General features: G+C 45.5%; 1 protein-coding gene across 2 annotated transcripts in view; it reads right to left on the reverse strand.

Moving 5' to 3' along the window:
* Positions 1 to 16,131, reverse strand: part of OTULIN (OTU deubiquitinase with linear linkage specificity) — a 31,121-nt gene extending 14,990 nt beyond the window's left edge. For both annotated transcript variants that reach the window (XM_036020252.1, XM_028513713.2), the window contains exons 1-3: positions 15,875 to 16,131; positions 7,499 to 7,575; positions 1,502 to 1,596 (exon numbers count right to left, since the gene is read on the reverse strand). In XM_036020252.1, the coding sequence (XP_035876145.1) occupies positions 1,502 to 1,596; positions 7,499 to 7,575; positions 15,875 to 16,002 (300 nt within the window). In that variant the 5' untranslated portion in view covers positions 16,003 to 16,131. The remainder of the gene's footprint in view (positions 1 to 1,501; positions 1,597 to 7,498; positions 7,576 to 15,874) is intronic.
* Positions 16,132 to 16,454: the final 323 nt, after the last annotated feature.

A 16,454-nucleotide genomic window follows, 5' to 3' on the forward strand; every position in this document is an offset into this window, starting at 1 on the left:
ATAAAGCAAAGCACAGTAAAAGGAGGTGTCCCTGTACAGCTTAAACACCTAGTCTGCTGGTTGTCCAGTTTGACCCCGGGATGGAGGTTGGTAGAAAATCTACGCACGGCTGACACCCATATTTAGCAGATGGCCTCACAAGTCTAAATGTACTTAACCTCTGGCAGGAACTGAGGGCCCCTGGTGTTTCACGACTGAGTTCTCTAACAAGGGACTAAGACGCGAAGAGCTGACAGTCCAGACCAGCAGCGAGGAGAGCTGCCATTTGCTCTCAGAGCTTGAAAAGTGGCAGCCGCACTCTGAGAAAGACCAGCCCCTCTCCGGGCAGGCCTGGGCAGCCCAGGGGCCTGCTGAAACAGGTGCGCTGCTGTCTACAAAACAAGCCGAGGAAAGGAGCAAATGTATTCAAATATTTAAAATCCTAAACAGTACAGTTATAAACAAAAACATATTAGAACATTTCCATCAAAGATGATATATCAATATCTGTGCATTCGAATTCATAATGTAAACAAACCCGAGAGAAAATGAACAAAGGATATGACACAGTTTACAAGAGGTGGTGGAAGTGTTAGATTGAAATTGTCATTTTTTTTTAATTACTGATTTCAGAGAGGAAGAAGAGTGGAGAGAAATATTGATGTGAGAAACATCAATCAGTTGCCTCCCATATGCACCCCCATCAGGGATTGAACCCACAAACCAGGTATTGTGCCCTAACTAGGGCTTGAGCTCACAACCACTTGGCGTACTGGATGATGCTCCAACCAGCTGAACCACCCGGCCAGGGCAAAACTATCATTTTTGCACCTCAGAAAAGTCGAAAGGTAGCAATTCTGCATCGTTCACACTACTAAGGAACACTGGATTCAGGGGGCATTCAAGAGCCACCAAGACGGTGTGCTGCTTAGCTAAGCTGAGCAGTGGGAGTGAGTCAAGGGGTCTGACCTGAGCAATGACCCAACCCAGTTACAACAGGACCACATCAAGGGACTCCCGAATGTCCCACAGCCTTGGAGACTCCCGAAGGGTCACCGATCTATGCGACGACATTAGGAGAGGGCAGCTCCTGGGCTGCCCTAAATGAAGGCAGGAGCTCCAGATCCCTGGGTGGGACGGACCAGGCCCCCACTGGAGGGCATGAAACCAAACCCAGGGGGGGACAGTAGGGACAGGAAATCTTACCTCACCAGGCCAGGAGGGCACTCCCACATGACCCCACGGGCATGGCTGACCTGACTCTAAACAGCACAGTCATTTCTGTGGTTTTCAAGGAAATCATGCCACTAAAAAACGGATGCTGATTCTATTTTAATACCATGACCCGAAAAAAGTCCCCTATCTTTGGAATCTGTTTCCTCATCTCTAAATTCAGAACACCAGTATTTACACAGTGTAATTAACAGTTTCATAATTAACATCTAAAAATATAAAAGGATACACTGAATAGTTACCTATGATAGACTGACAGACCTGAAATACGTGCATCTAGGCATCATACCTTTTTCATACATGTAGCATTTTGCGTATTTCCCCTCCACTCTTTCTTGCAGTAGTCCATGATATCCACTTCGGGAGCTACACTTAATCTAGGTTCTGTGAGAGAGTCAAACAAAAGGGGAGAGGAGGAAAGAGTGAAACAAAGCATAATCAGAACAGTGGTACTGCCCTACATGGGAGTTACTTTTCTCTCACTTCATTCCAAAAAAATCCGGGATCCCACTACTGCCTACCACCACCTGGTCCGGACCACTATCCCTCACTCCTAGGTAACTACAGGTGAGCCCCCCAGTGGGTCTCCCTGATCTCCACAGGGCAGCCGGACTGATGCTTGTAACCTAGGTTGGACAATACCTACCACCTCTGGGTTCCAAGCACTCCCAGAGCCTCCCATCTCAGCAGGAACAGAACTGATGTCCTTACTGCCTACAGCAGCCCCGGGCCTGGCCCCTCACTGCCTCTCTGGCCTCAGCTCCCACCACTCCCCGCGCTGCCAACTCCTGCTCCACCTGTAGCCTCCCGCGCCCTCCTCCAACACACCTAGCTCTTCCCCAGTACCTGCTCCCACACTGCATGCAGGTGTCTGCTGCTCACCTCTGACACCCTTCTATCACAATATCACACACCTTCATGCTATATTCCTTTCACACTGTTTTGTTCTCTTCTTGGCACTGATCGAAATCCAAAATATTTCTTTTTTGGTATCCCCCTGCCCAGCCTCACACCCACATCCACACCCACGCATGGACACAGTAAAACATGAGCTTCTAGAGGGCAGGGGCTTGTTCTGCTTCCTGTCTGTGTCCTCAGCACCTGCGACTGGTCGGACACAGGTGTCCATGAATACTTTTTTGATCAACTAAACATGCAACAGTCTGAGCCATAATATATTTAATGATTTGTAATTAGTTTTTCCCACCCATTCTACAAAGAGTTAACACTTCTGTAACAAAACATATACTTGTTTTTATTAATTCATAACCTGTCCTGATCCCCCAAAACTACAAGTTATTAGTAATGGGGCTTTCAACGTTAGCTGAACCACAGATCTCACCTGACTCTCAAACACCTCCCCAAAATTAAAAACACAGATTATGATCAGATAAATGATGCAGTGGGAGAATGGCCTTTGGACTTTCCTTGTTGCTTGGGGTCTGATTCTGTGGCCTATGCATATGCAGATACACACGTACCGGCATGTCTATGTGCGTGGTTTAGGAAGAAAGGGAAGTGCATTCTCAGGCATATCTTGACTTCCTTTTTAAATTACTGAAGTAAATGTTAGCAAAGAAATCAGGATATAAACATAGAAGTACCTTACAACATATCTACTCCAGAAGAAATGGTACATAAAATAACAATATTATATTCAGCTCAAGTCAACAAATATTTACTGAGTGTTAACACACGTCAAGCACTGAGCAAGGAATACGAAGGCAGTAAGACCCGGGTTCTGTCAGGAACGGGCCTGAAGACCACTGAAGAAGAAACCAGGCGCTCAGGAGCCGGGCTGACGGGTGCTGGGATGACTGACGGAGCAGCACAAACGAGGAGCCCCTAAGCCCTTCTTGCAGCCCAGGTGAATCAATTTGTTTGATGTTAAATGTTAAGAGCTGCCTACTTTTAAAAAATCTCATGGTGAATTCCTTGATAAGGAAAATAAACCTTGTGTGTAAAAGGGAAAATAATACATACACAGAAAATGCAGATTTATCTGTGGCATTAAGTCAGGATTGGCTTAGAAGTGAACCAGATCCCTGAACCATTCATTATACAGAGACCACAAATTTCACTGCTGCACGGCCAATCTTCAAATAAAGACAGATCATTACTGAAATTCAAGGAACATTTTTTGAGTGTCTACTTAGTAGGCAGAAGAGTGGACTTGTATCTGCCCTTCCACTCACCTCCCCCCAAACCACGAGGAACCACTAATATCCAGAATCGAGGACATTTACTGGGCCATGTTCTCCCACCAGGGGGCCCATGCTTCCTGCACAGGAGGGGCCTCCTGGGGAGAAAGTCCAGCCTTCCCACCCTGCTTGATTGCAGCCCTCATTCCTGCACACGCCACGACAAGACCTGGCCCCTGGGCAGGGGTGGCAGGCCCACCACCTCGGGACTGAGGGAGGAGGCAGGGGGCCTCACCTGCCCAGAAGGCAGCCATAGGCCACAATCCTGTGCTGAGCCAGATGCGTGAGGCGAGAGGGGGAGGAGATGGGGTACACCCTACATAGCTGCTAGCACCGAATGGCACTTTCATTCCCATTCCACTGCTCTTTTTTGAGAAGGGGGCTCCAACAGCCACTGCACGCCATCCTCTAGGCCAGGGGTGGGAGGCACAGGAGCAGCTTGGAGTGTACACAGCTCCTTTCTTTGTTTAATTGCAACTACATAGACTCTATCAGGGAAGAACATTTCTAATGGGAAAAAGGGGGACAGGGCTGAAAAACAGAGTGGTAACCAGGAGACAAAGTAAACAAAAGGTCTGGTTCTTAACCACCATGTGGTGACAAAGATAAGGATGAGACCCGTGGAAGATGGGATGTGGAAGACGAGCCCCTCCAGGAAGCTGGGGCTCGACAATAAACTGAAAGACCAGGTAAAACTGGGGGGAAAGGGCAAGAATTGCAAACCTTTTCTATAATGAGCCGGACAGAAAATAACGTAGGCTTTGGGGTCCATGACGTTTCTGTCACAAATACTCAACTTTATCATGCACAAAAGCTACCCTGGACAATCTGTAAACTAGGAAGACCCAATAAAATTTTGTTTACAAAATCAGGGGGCACATCAATTTGGTTAGGGAGCCATAACATGCTGACCCCTGGAGGAGGTGAAAAAAACCTTTTCACTAACAAAGAGAGAACTTAGGAAAACTCTCTGTCTTGACCTGGGCTCCGAGGTCAGGGAGAGGAACTCTCCCCTGAGAATTCATACCCACCGGCTGGCTCTCACACAGGGACAGGCGTGAATTCAGACTGGCCACAAGACCCTGGAAACACAAGTCTAGATATTCACAGACAGTGGCCCAAGGGAGGGTGACCTCTGGGTGCCTGGCAGAAACAAGGCCAAATTCTCTTGCACTCAAGCCAAGGTGCACAAACTCCATACAGATAGATACACAAGAGCTGAGGTTATAATTCAAACTTTGAAGAACCAAGAAATAAGCAAAAAATATTATAATGATTGGCATAAAAAGACCTACCAGGATTTTCAGAAAATGGAATTAGCAGACCTGGAAAAAGCATGTTTAAAATGATTAAAGAAATAAACAAAAATAAAATAAAAAAACATTAGCATAGAAAAATAAACTATGAAAAACGACTAGGCAAATTTTGGGTGAAAAAAAAAACATGACATTTCCAAAAGAGAAAGAAAGAGCAAACAGATCTGAATAAGCTGTCCAGAATGCAACAGAGGCTACATCATAAAATATATATACAAAAGCACGTGTCACTGGGAGCCTCGGATGACAGAGTGAGGGCTCACAAGCATTCTAATTAGAGTTCCGTTTTTTTTCTCATTTTAAATATAGTTGTTCTATTGGTTTACACACTCATTAGTCAGTATTTTTCAAAGTATATTTTATTGATTATGCTATTACAGTTTTCCCAATTTCCCCCCCGATTCCCCGTCTGCCCTCCCTCCAGCATTCCTCCCCCTTAGTTCACATCCATGGGATGTGCATATAAGTTCTTTGAATTCTCTGTTTCTTGTATCATTCTTAACCACTCCCCATCTATTTTATGTCTACCAATTATGCGTCTTATTCCCTGTACCTTCTTCGCCCCATTCTTCCCCGCCCCCACTGAAAACCCTCCATGTGATGTCCGTTTCTCTGATTCTGCTCCTGTTCCAGATGTTTGCTTAGTTGTTTTCATTGTTTTTCTTTTTTTTAGTTTCAGTTGTTGAGAGTTGTGAGTTTGTTGTCATTTTCCTGTTCATAGTTTTTGATCTTCTTCAATTTCTTAGATAAGTCCCTTTAACATTTCAAATAATAAGGGTTTGGTGGTGACGAACTCCTTTAACTTGACCTTATCTGGGAAGCACTTTATCTGCCCTTCCACTCTAAATGAAAGCTTTGCTTGGATACAGTAATCTTGGGTGTAGGAGTAAATACAGAGAACTGGGAAAAGGCAATATTCACAAAGATAATGACTGAGAATTTTCCCAAATTGAAAACTAGGTACCCAGGGATGCAAACAAAAAAATCACATGCGATGTTTAAAAAAATCCATACTTCAAGATATCAAGAAGAAAACCCCAAGACAAAGAGAAAAAAGAGGGAAAAGCCAGATTATCTACCAAGGATTAGTCCGACTGCAGTGTTTTTACTATAACAGAAACCAGAAGACAATGCAATAAATCTTCAAAAAGATTAGAGAAACAACTATTCATCTGGAGTTATTCAAGAAAGTGAAATAAAGAAATGTGCAGACAAACAGAGCTTCCTCCCCTGAGACCCACGCAGAGGCATTCCCAGAGGATGTTATTTCAGGATGGCAATAAATGAACCCGAAGGGCCAAGATGCAAGAAGGAATATAAATGGGTCCACTTTAATCTCAGACTACTACGGGAAGTGACGAGGCCCACTGAAAAACTGAATTGCATGCAGGGGGCTATACTAGTGGACAGAGACGAACCGCCGTAGAGCCTTCAGAGCGAAAAAGAAAGTGAGAGGTTTCTGCGAATGTAGCAGGAACACGGCACAGCCAAAGCAGATTTCCCGCTCAGGAGCATGACTGGTAAGGACTCTGCCGCAGAACTGAGTTTCGTGCAACCGGAGCAATGAAAGCCAAGCATCCTCGGGCCCTCTGCCGTTTCACGGAGGACCGGAACCATGTAGTGCAGGGACGCACCTGACTGACCACTGCAAAGAGCCTTCCCATGGCCACCAGTGAGGACCACCACCAATGCCTCATTGAAGAAGACTTGGAAATTACCAACAAAACCCCACTTTGTATCGTTTCTTCCTTATTACACATACGATAATACTTTTTTACCCTGCAGGGGTAATACTTGTTAACCATGCAGGGGTGTCCAACCCATGGCCCAAGGGGCGCATGCAGCCCAGAACGACTATGAATGCAGCCCCACACAAAATAGTAAATTTGCTTGAAACCTTTTGTTTTGCCCATCAGTTTTCATTAGTGTTTGTGTATTTAATGTGTGGCCAAAGACAACTCTTCTTCCAATATAACCCAGAGATGCCACAAGGTTGTACACCCCTGCAAAAAGTAAACAGAAGCTAGTTCTCAAAACGAACCAGTAGAACACACAGATTACACAGGTAAAAAGAGAGAAAATGGCACTTGTGCATCATCTGTGCCGTATCGCTAACTGAAGCATTCCCCACTCTGCTCCTGCATGCACAGGGCTAGCTGGAGAAGCCAGGAGACACTTCACACAGCCGTGCAGACGGTGGAGGAGGCCAGGATGGAATGCCTCACCCTAGTGGCGTTGACAGGTCAAAGGGCTCTGGTTGGGTGAGAGGAGCCAGCATGACTGAGCAGAAACATGGACACGAAATCGTGAAATGATGAAAGAACCAGTGCTACTGATCCCACGACCACTCTTCCTTACAAGTCGATCAAATTCATGTGGCCATGCGATGCAAAGACACGTTTCTCAGCAAGTCCTCCCACTCGATGAACAGTGCACTGCAAACCCAGACCCTCCCTCCAAGAGTGTACAGCAATCAAGAACTGAGAGAGGGTGGTGTCAAGAGATTGAACAAATGTGCAGAGATGTGAAAATGACGTGAATATAAAGAACACAGGGAAAATATTAATGCTTTATTAAAATGATAAAAACCTCAGGAAACAGCATTCACCAAACAGACTTTAGCAAAATGAGTAATCATTGCAGGTAAGACCATATGCATGTCTCCCAGGAAGTACATGTTAATATTTTATGAGACTGGATATAGCGATTTAACAGCATTTTCTATCACAAACAGTAAGAATTCTATAAATAAAACAATTCCAAACGTACCTGGTAACCCTCTTTCATGTATAGGTAATTCTTTCTCCTTTTTTATTTCATCATCAGAGCGATATATGTCCTCCTCACTGAAATTACACCAAATGAGACATTTCAAAAATTTGTTGCGCTGACATTTTCCCTCTTATCACCAAGTACAGGTGCTTAAAAATTGACAAGACATTTAAAGTTTAAGTTTTTCATATGACATAATGACAACCTGATCAAATATGGGTCTTTCATCTTAGATGCTCACGTTCCTGTCATTCCACTTCAGAGTGGAAATAAATAAGACCTTTTCCATCACGCGACTTGCCGCCTGGCCCTGGGCTACTTATGCCTCGTTTGTATATGAAAGCATCTCAGCATGTGTCTTATCAATGAAGCAGTGTCACAATTCTATCAAGTTCCAAGAATAGATATAGTGCTATTAAAAGTATTCTATAAGAATGCAGGCCAATGGCCCACTTTAATGTCACAAGCAAATTTAACAATGGCTACTCTAAAAACCACCATAGGCGAGCATCAATTATTAAGCCCCCAAAACTAAAAAACCTCCCAAGGCTCCTCCTCTGTGACCCCCATATTCAAGCAGCCACCGGATGTCTGTGGAGCGTGTCCCTACTGTCCCACATACTTCTACTGCTACCACTGCCACGGACTCGGTCGGTACTCACACAGCAGCTCCCAAAGGGTCTCTCGTCTCACCCAGTGAACTAACAAGAACCTACTCAGTACTGGTAGGGAGAAAACTCCACTGGGTGGAGCTAGACAAGCATGAAGTGTTCTTACTTCTGGTTTTAGGGACTTCTGGTTTTTAGGATGCCTTCTCTCCCCTCAACACACACCACGTGACAATGATGGGAAACAGAAGCACTATCTTTGCTGAAGCCACAGGACATGCGCAAGTCCAAAACTGGACCAAGGAGCAGTAAGTCGATGCTGGAGGACCAGGAAGCCTTGCTGTCTATGGAAGGGCATCTGCCGAAGGCAAGACCAGCGAACCCTGCAGATGCCCAGAAAGGCTCAGGAAGTGGAGGTGCTAAGTACCTCAGATGGTACGGAGACACCCAGAGCTGAAAACAAGGAAACTAGCTGATGTAAACCCAAGGAGTAAGCAAGTCCTCAATTCCTTACACTCTGTCCCGATGACAGCATGTCCCCATCCTCACACAAGACAGGACGCTCCAGGCACAATGCAACACAGGAAGGAGTTAACAGGATCAATATACAATAAGGAATTAAGTGAGCAACTGAAACACTCTCATCCCCAATTCCTTTAGCTCCCCTGACCCCCAACCCGTTCCTTGTCTATGGCCTCGTACAGCCAGGGAAAAGAGGAAGGAGTAAGAGGGAAAGAGGGAGAGATAAGGAAGGGGCACTAAGAGAGGTGGCGAATCTAACAACCCTGCCTCTCCCCATCCCACTGAAACCTTCAATGACTCCCAAAGCAGGAAAGGCTAAAATCTGGACCTAACCCACCAGCCTAGCCAGTATTCCGTGGCTTCCCTGCACTCACCCGCACCAGTCCCAGGGTTCTCAGCCTTGAGCTTTCATTTCATGCCTGTGGTTGGCTCTGCCTATTCCCTCTGCCCGATGGGCACAGGGCATCACACAGCAGGACACGAGCCACGTGGTGACCCTGCTGTGGACTGCCACTGCCGGAGTGGCGACCCTGAGTTAGGAAGTCAGGGTTTAACCACTCCTCACACCAGCCCTTATTAGCTGTGTGTATGAGCATGGAACTAAGGTAACTGCATCTCTCAGCCTGCATTTAACCACTAGAAGGGAACCCTCCTCAAAAGATTGTTGTGAGGAGATCCGTGTAAAATAGCACTCAAACAAGTTAGCTCTTCCTATGAATTCTTATACTATACCCACTGGTGCAAAGTATTAATAAACAATTTGCTCAATGACCATTTCTCATCCCTCTTTTTTCTCTAAAACAGAGGTAAGGGTGTGTGTGCGCACCTATTTTTTTAATGTTCTGGGGTTGAGGGGTCATACTGGGGAAAAGGTACTTTCCATGTACTCTGGCTCCAGTCAGATTTCAAGTAAAAGGTGTGATGTCACCCATGGAGCCTGTGCCAGAGTTCGAGGCAAACAGAAACTAGATTCGCAGAGACTATACATCAAACACCTAAAATAAAAAGTGACTAAATGTGTTGGTTCTTCGTTCACTAATGTAATGACATCTTTCAGCCACCTTGATAGTTTTGTCAAATACGAGAGAAATTCTGACCCTATAAAACAGACATTCGAGTGAGTCACTTCCGAAACACTACCAGAAGCACAACTCCGGGCCAGTGCTTCCCTAACCGTGGCCTCCGTCCTCTCACCTTCAAAACGAGCCGACTGGACAAGATCTATATTCTGTGTGGTCTACATCAGCGATTTTAAAGCCTTTTCCATCTCCTGGCACACATAAACTAATGACTAAAATTCTGTGGAACACCAAAAAATATGTTTGCCAATCTGACAAAAATATAGGTATAATTTTGATCCATTCACACCAGACAGCTACTTTTGTGTTGGCTGATGGCATTTTTTTTTTATTTATTTCACAATCTAAGGGGAAAGAGGTCAGTGCCCCTGACTAAATAGTCAGGTATTGCATGTTTTAAAATTCTTGCGGCACACCAGTTGAAAACTGCTGATCTGCATGATTCCTTTCCCAGTTCTTACTTCTAAAAGAGGAGGAACCTATTTGTCAAACATTCTATCGCAAGCGGATTCTGTGGCTATATTGCATGCACATTTGGCTCTACTTCGTCCTCTTCCTTTTCAATCTACAAAATAATCAAAGTGCAATCTCAACACCAGCGCCCAGACGGAGTTCTCTGAACAAACATTTCTCAGTACAGCCACAGGCACGAATTCCCACAAAGGCCAACAGGAGAGGAACGGAAAGAAATCAAAGGGAAGACAGAAACAGAAAGTGAGGTTATTGGAAATTTAAAAAGCAGTGTTTCGTGATATACAAAAGAAGCAAAACAGAAATTGATGAATGGGTCCCAGAGTATATTCAAATTACTTTAGCCACAATTAGATTTCTTTCAGACCGTGTGCACAAAATGTTTGCTAACTTCCCAGGCCACCCCCAAAAATTGTACTATGGCCTTTAAAGTCCACCTAAAAAATTATCCTAAAGTTGTACTTCCTTGGGGAGAAAATAAGTTTTAACAATAAAGCTCAATCAATATGGCCAAAAAAGAAAACAGTTGAGAGAAAAATGAGATAGCCATCCAACATAAGAACAATCAACTAAAGAGAGATGTATGAGAACAAGAAAAACTAATTTTATTTCAGGAAATACTTCAGTCAATAAACTTTTGTTTTAACATTTCTTTTTTTAAACCATCACCTGAGGATATGTTTATTGCTTTTGAGAGAGAGAGACACTGATTTGTTGTTCCATTTATTTATGAATTCATTGGTTGCTTCTTTTTTTAACAGGTTTTATTTATTTATTTATTTATTTTTAAGAGGGGAAGGGAGGGAGAAAGAAAGAAAGAAAGAGAAACATCAATGTGTGGTTGCCTCTCACGGACCCCCTATTGGGGACGTGGTCCACAACCCCAGCATGTGCCCTGACTGGGAATAGAACCAGCGACCCTTTGGTCCGCAGGCCAGCACTGAGCCATACCAGCCAGGGCTCACTGGTTGCTTCTTGTATGTGCCCTGACCAGGGACTGAACCTGCAACCTTGGCATATTGGGACAATGCTCTAATCAACTGAGCTACTTGGCCAGGGCAATGCTGCATTCTAAATTATAACCTTCCTCTTGCTCTGTTCAAAGACCTGCATAACAGTGGAATTTTGAAAACTTAATTTAAAAAAGCTTACTACATATAGACAAAATTACACTATTCCTAAGAACAAAAGCTAAGCTAAAAACAAAAGCTAAGCTAAAAACACAGAGCTCACTGAAGCAGAAGATATTTCTATGAAGCCAATTTTTCAATTTGATACAAGATGTCATACGAAAGAAGTCAATGCTGCAAAGCTAACAAGACAGCATTCTTTTTTTGTTTTGTTTTGTTTTGTTTTATTTTAATCATTGTTCAAGTACAGTTTTCTCCCTTTTACTCCCATTCCAGCCAGCATTCTAATCACTCACCATTATGAACCGAGTTGCACCAACTTCCCCTCACTTGTCTAAAAAAATCAAACTGAGGATGACTTTGTTCAGCTCTCTGGACTTGAACACTGCAGTTCATGCTTAACTTGGCCCTGTCCTAGGAGACTAATGGCCCAGGCAGTGTTGGTGAGACGTGTCAACCACTGTGACACTGATGCACCTTACCACACAGGAAGAGCGAAGACCACTCAACCCAGCCTTTCCACACCGCTTACCGGTTCTCAAGACGGTTGAACAACACATCAAATGCAGGAAAGTACCGGCACCCAGGCCAAAATTCCACCTCCCTCCTGAAACTGGACTTTCCACGACTGGCTCATGCTATTCCACGTGACTTCCAAAGGTATCTGGGGACAACCCAGAACCCCCAACAATGAGGTTTGACTCTCAGAGACACCCAGGCTCTGAACCTGGAAGCAGGCTCTACATCCAGGTGGGGGAAGCAGTGGGAGGGAGTAGCTGTTACTCCATCAGATATAGATCCTAGGAGCTCCTGAAGTGTGAGGCGGGTAGAACAACACATTGGCACAATAGTGTATATAGCAACAACCAGGAACAACGGTTTAACAATTTGTTGTTCACAGACCTTTTGAGAATCCACAGCTTTCATCAGAAGCTCGGCCCAGAAAAACATAAATACACACAGAATTTTGCCTTGAATTTCAGATATGCCCCCACCCGCCAACCCATGGTCAGCCTATGGACCCCAGACTCAAGCCCTGGCCCAGTATCAGGCAGACAGAGAAAGGCCATGGAGCAGTCTCACTTCTCAATTTCCTAAGCACGTCTGGCCTGACCACCAGCGATGTCTTAAGACCATCTTGGTCAGCAGGGACTATAGTATGGATTAGCTTAGCTAAGAGCAAGAAGTGGATATAGCATAGGTTTCAAATGAGGAATGGAGATAAAGTATAAGAGACCTGCTGATACAAGCAATGAGGAAGCTTCGAAAAATGTTCAATTGAATCTGGCCAGATCTAAGGTATCTTTAAATGGGACACTAAGTTACCTTGTGAGCCATCCTCAGGGCTGTCGGGGGGATGCCAGTCAACCACAACTCTCACATGAGGTAAGGAGTAAAGAAAGGAAGGAAGGAGAGGGGAGATAGATAGAGGGAAGATTTAGAAAGTAGCTCATCCATGTGGTTATTAAGTCATTTCTCTCCCTTGCTAAGTACAGTGAGCTTAGTGCAAAGCAGAGATATTCAACCTGTTTCACCTTATAGTACATGCAACCGAATTACTAAAATGCTGTGGCACACCAAAAAATACATTTGCTAATCTGACAGAAAAATAGGTATAATTTTGATTCATTTACACGGGATGGCTATTGTTGTGTTGGCTGTTGTCATTTTTTTATTGGATAATCAAAGGGGAAAGAAGTCAGTACCCTTGACTAAATGGTCAGTTATTGCATGTTTTTTGTGGTCTTTGTTGCTGTTTTTAATCTTCACCCAAGAATATTTTTTATTACTGATTTTAGGGAGAGGGGAGGGGCGAGGGAGAGACAGAAACACAGATTGGCTGCCTCCTGCATGTTCCCCAACGGGGGATCAAACCCCCAACCTAGGTATATGCCCTGATTGGGAATCAAACCCACAACATTTTGGTGCACAGGACGATGCTCCAACCAACTGAATCACCTGGCCAGGGCAGGTATTGCATGTTATAAGAATTCTTGCAGCACACTGGTTGAAAATCACTAGTCTGGAGGAATCCGTGTGTTATAGTACTGCCTGGGAAATGGTCCATCCCTTCCCATACCCATCACCACACCCTCCAAAGAATCACAGCCCATATGAATAATGGCTACCAAGTTGGGCTATGGTTTATGTTAATAATTACTGTCTTTTGAATGCATTAAAAATGACTTCAGGGTATCCCATCTGCAGTTTATGGTATTTCATATATTCAGGTGCAAAAATTTTACTCAATTCCTGTGCAGGCCAAACCCAGTTCTTTGAGTGAGAAGAACAGACGTGGCTCCAATGACAGAAAAACACGTTAAAAATTACTTTAGGTTGTAATTCAGGCATTACACTATTTATTTAAATCTATACCCAACTATTAGGCTGCATACTTCATCATGTAAGAATTGATGTGCACACATTATACTGCAAAGTATAAAATAAGCAGTTTACATGATACAGTAAGCACAGTTTCTCCAGCCCTTAAGAAAAGATCACAGAGCAAAGAGAGTATCTTACTGCCTCCATAACAGGCAAGAAGGTTCAAAATACAAGAAGAGAGGTTCAGAATTTGTTGACACCTGAAGTAATCTTCACCTCCCTTCCCTGCTCTCTCTTGTGCTCTTATGAGAGTTAAAGGTGAATGAGGTCATCAAAGACAATGAGAGCAGGGAAAAAGGAAATTAAGCCCTAAATAAACCGCAAACTGAAACATCTATTCCAGAAAAGAAAAATCTTAAGTTCACCGTCACAAATCACATCCCTCTGCCTGCATTGCTGAGGAAGCCAGAAAAAGATGAGAGGAGGTTCCCACCCAGACACCCTCCCTGTGTCTCCCTGAACCTCCTCCCTGTGTCTCCCTGATCAAACTGGACCTATCCATCCACAACTTGGTGTCGTAATGTGTAAGATGACACATCTAGGCTGGTTTTTTTAGATTCCTTTCAGCGCTAAGTCCATAATCCTACTGACAGCAGACAGAAGAGGCCACAAAACCTTTCCATCAGGAAGGAGTGCTTCTTCCACACCATGACCCATTTCCCCAGGTACTCCGACTCAGGGAACCACATCCAGCAGGAGAAGCTGCCGAATAACTGCATACTTTGAGAAACATAATTCTGGTGTCATAGTTTCTGTATCACGCTACATGGAACCGTTCAGGTGGAGGCTGAGCAGCACCATCCAAGGGCCAGGGCCCTCAGGTAGGGGTAGAAGTGAAGCAGAAGCAGTTAGTGGGGTAGGGGCTGTGAGGGGCGAGGGGCAGAGGCAGAAGAGGCTCAGCCTACTTTACCAGCTGGAGTCTGAGGTAGGTCTCCAACTTGGGGAACAAAACTGGAGCCACAGGTCACATCAGCTCACACATGAGCCTGCTCAGTGGTCTCCACCGAGTAAAATAAAATGCTACTATTGAAAAAATCAGGGCAGTCCACACAACAGTCAGGGTAGCTGGATTTCTTTAAATACAGAAAAGTCTGCCACCGCAATCTGAAATTTAGCAGACCTAACCTGAACAGAGATGGGCGCTGCTTTCCAGGAACGCCTGTCCAGCTTTACTCAAGTTACCTGCCTCACTCCTGGGGGCGGGAGTTTGCGGTACCCTGCTCTAAATACTTCCCAGTGGCCATTTAAGCATGGACCATGACATCCCAAAGGGTATGGTGCTCAATAAATGAGAATGTCATAGCCCAGAGTAAAGCAGCACGCAAAGAAGAGTTCTAATACACTTTCTGCATAGCAGGCCTGCAATGGGCCCCTTTTAAGGAAATGAATAGCTAAAACAAAAAAAAGCACATTTAAGTGCACCTTACAATTCAATTTCCCAGCCAATTAATCTATCTGTCAAACTGGTTATATGAATGCTTTCCTCAATTTTGCAACTCAAAGGCATTTGTATGGGCCTAGAACTTGGAAAGTGTAGAAAAAGTTTCAGCCTTCAAGTTTATGTTCTGCTTCCACACCCACCCCCTTGCAGAAACTATAAAGGCTTCCGATTTATGCCGCCTTCTTCACAGTTCTGCAAGGAACTGGCTAACCGGCACAGCACAGCCTTCCGTATTTAACAATAAAGAGGGAGACGGGGTATCTGGTGAAGTCGTTAACAAGCCAAACAGATTTGGGTCAGACTCCGTCCAAAATCTATCCAACAGGTGGGACGATCATCAAGCGGCGACTTGCCTCCCCAGAACACACGTGCTGCGTGGCTGAATTTTCCTACTCGGTTGAAGGGAAAATCCACTGGGAGTTAGTTATAATACTCTTCGCGGTTTTGTTTCCCAAGCAGCTGGAGCTTTCTTGGACTTTAGAGGTATGGAGATAGCCAAAACAGGGAAGAAGAGGCACTAGGTAACCATAATTGTGAGAGAGACCTTCCCGAAAAACATCAGTACTCGGACCCTGGTCACAAGTGTCTTTAAACTCCTCTGTCCCCAACTAGCTTGCTTAGAATCAAGGGTACAAAGGATCCTCTGCCGGCTACTCCCTAGTCCACCCCACGCCCAGGCTTCCAGAGGGAACTGAACCCGGGGCCCCACGCCACCCCCGCAGCGCTCCGCAACTCACTGCTCCGCCTGGCCCAACACCACGACTCTGGCGGGGCCGGGGGGCGCGGCCCCCGCCTCTCGCATCAGCTTCTCCGCACCGCTTGTGCCTGGCCATGCTCCAGGCTGGGGCATGGTCCCCCGACTCATGGGGCAACCTGCGATGGCAGGAGGTCAGCACCTCCGAGCGATCCAGGGCCCTTATCGTCAGAGCGCCCGACTGAAGAAGCAACCGCCGCCGCTGGCACCGCCTGCTCGGTTCCAGGAGTGCACAGGGCGCTTCCGTGCACGTCACTGCTGCCCGCCCTGTGGCCTCTGACCCTCACGGAGGGGGCGCGGCCGGGACGGTTGTCTGTGGACTGGAAGTCTGCGCCTGCGCATGCGTGGGCTGGCCTGTGGGCGTGGAGGCGTCAGGCACGGCTTCGTCACTGCGCATGCTCCGCCCCTTCTAGCTCTCCTTTTTCCGCGAATTTGCTGTGCTCTCTGCTTGTCCTGGATGTTTTGGGCATCCTGCGGCATTAGAGGAGGGAAGGAGTGCTTGTGTGGCGGGACTCCTCAATTAGGAGGACCAGAAAAATCTGCCCGAGGGGAAAAGGGTGCTA

The sequence above is a fragment of the Phyllostomus discolor genome, chromosome 3 (assembly GCF_004126475.2).
Source record: "Phyllostomus discolor isolate MPI-MPIP mPhyDis1 chromosome 3, mPhyDis1.pri.v3, whole genome shotgun sequence".
In the NCBI taxonomy this organism is placed as follows: domain Eukaryota; kingdom Metazoa; phylum Chordata; class Mammalia; order Chiroptera; family Phyllostomidae; genus Phyllostomus; species Phyllostomus discolor.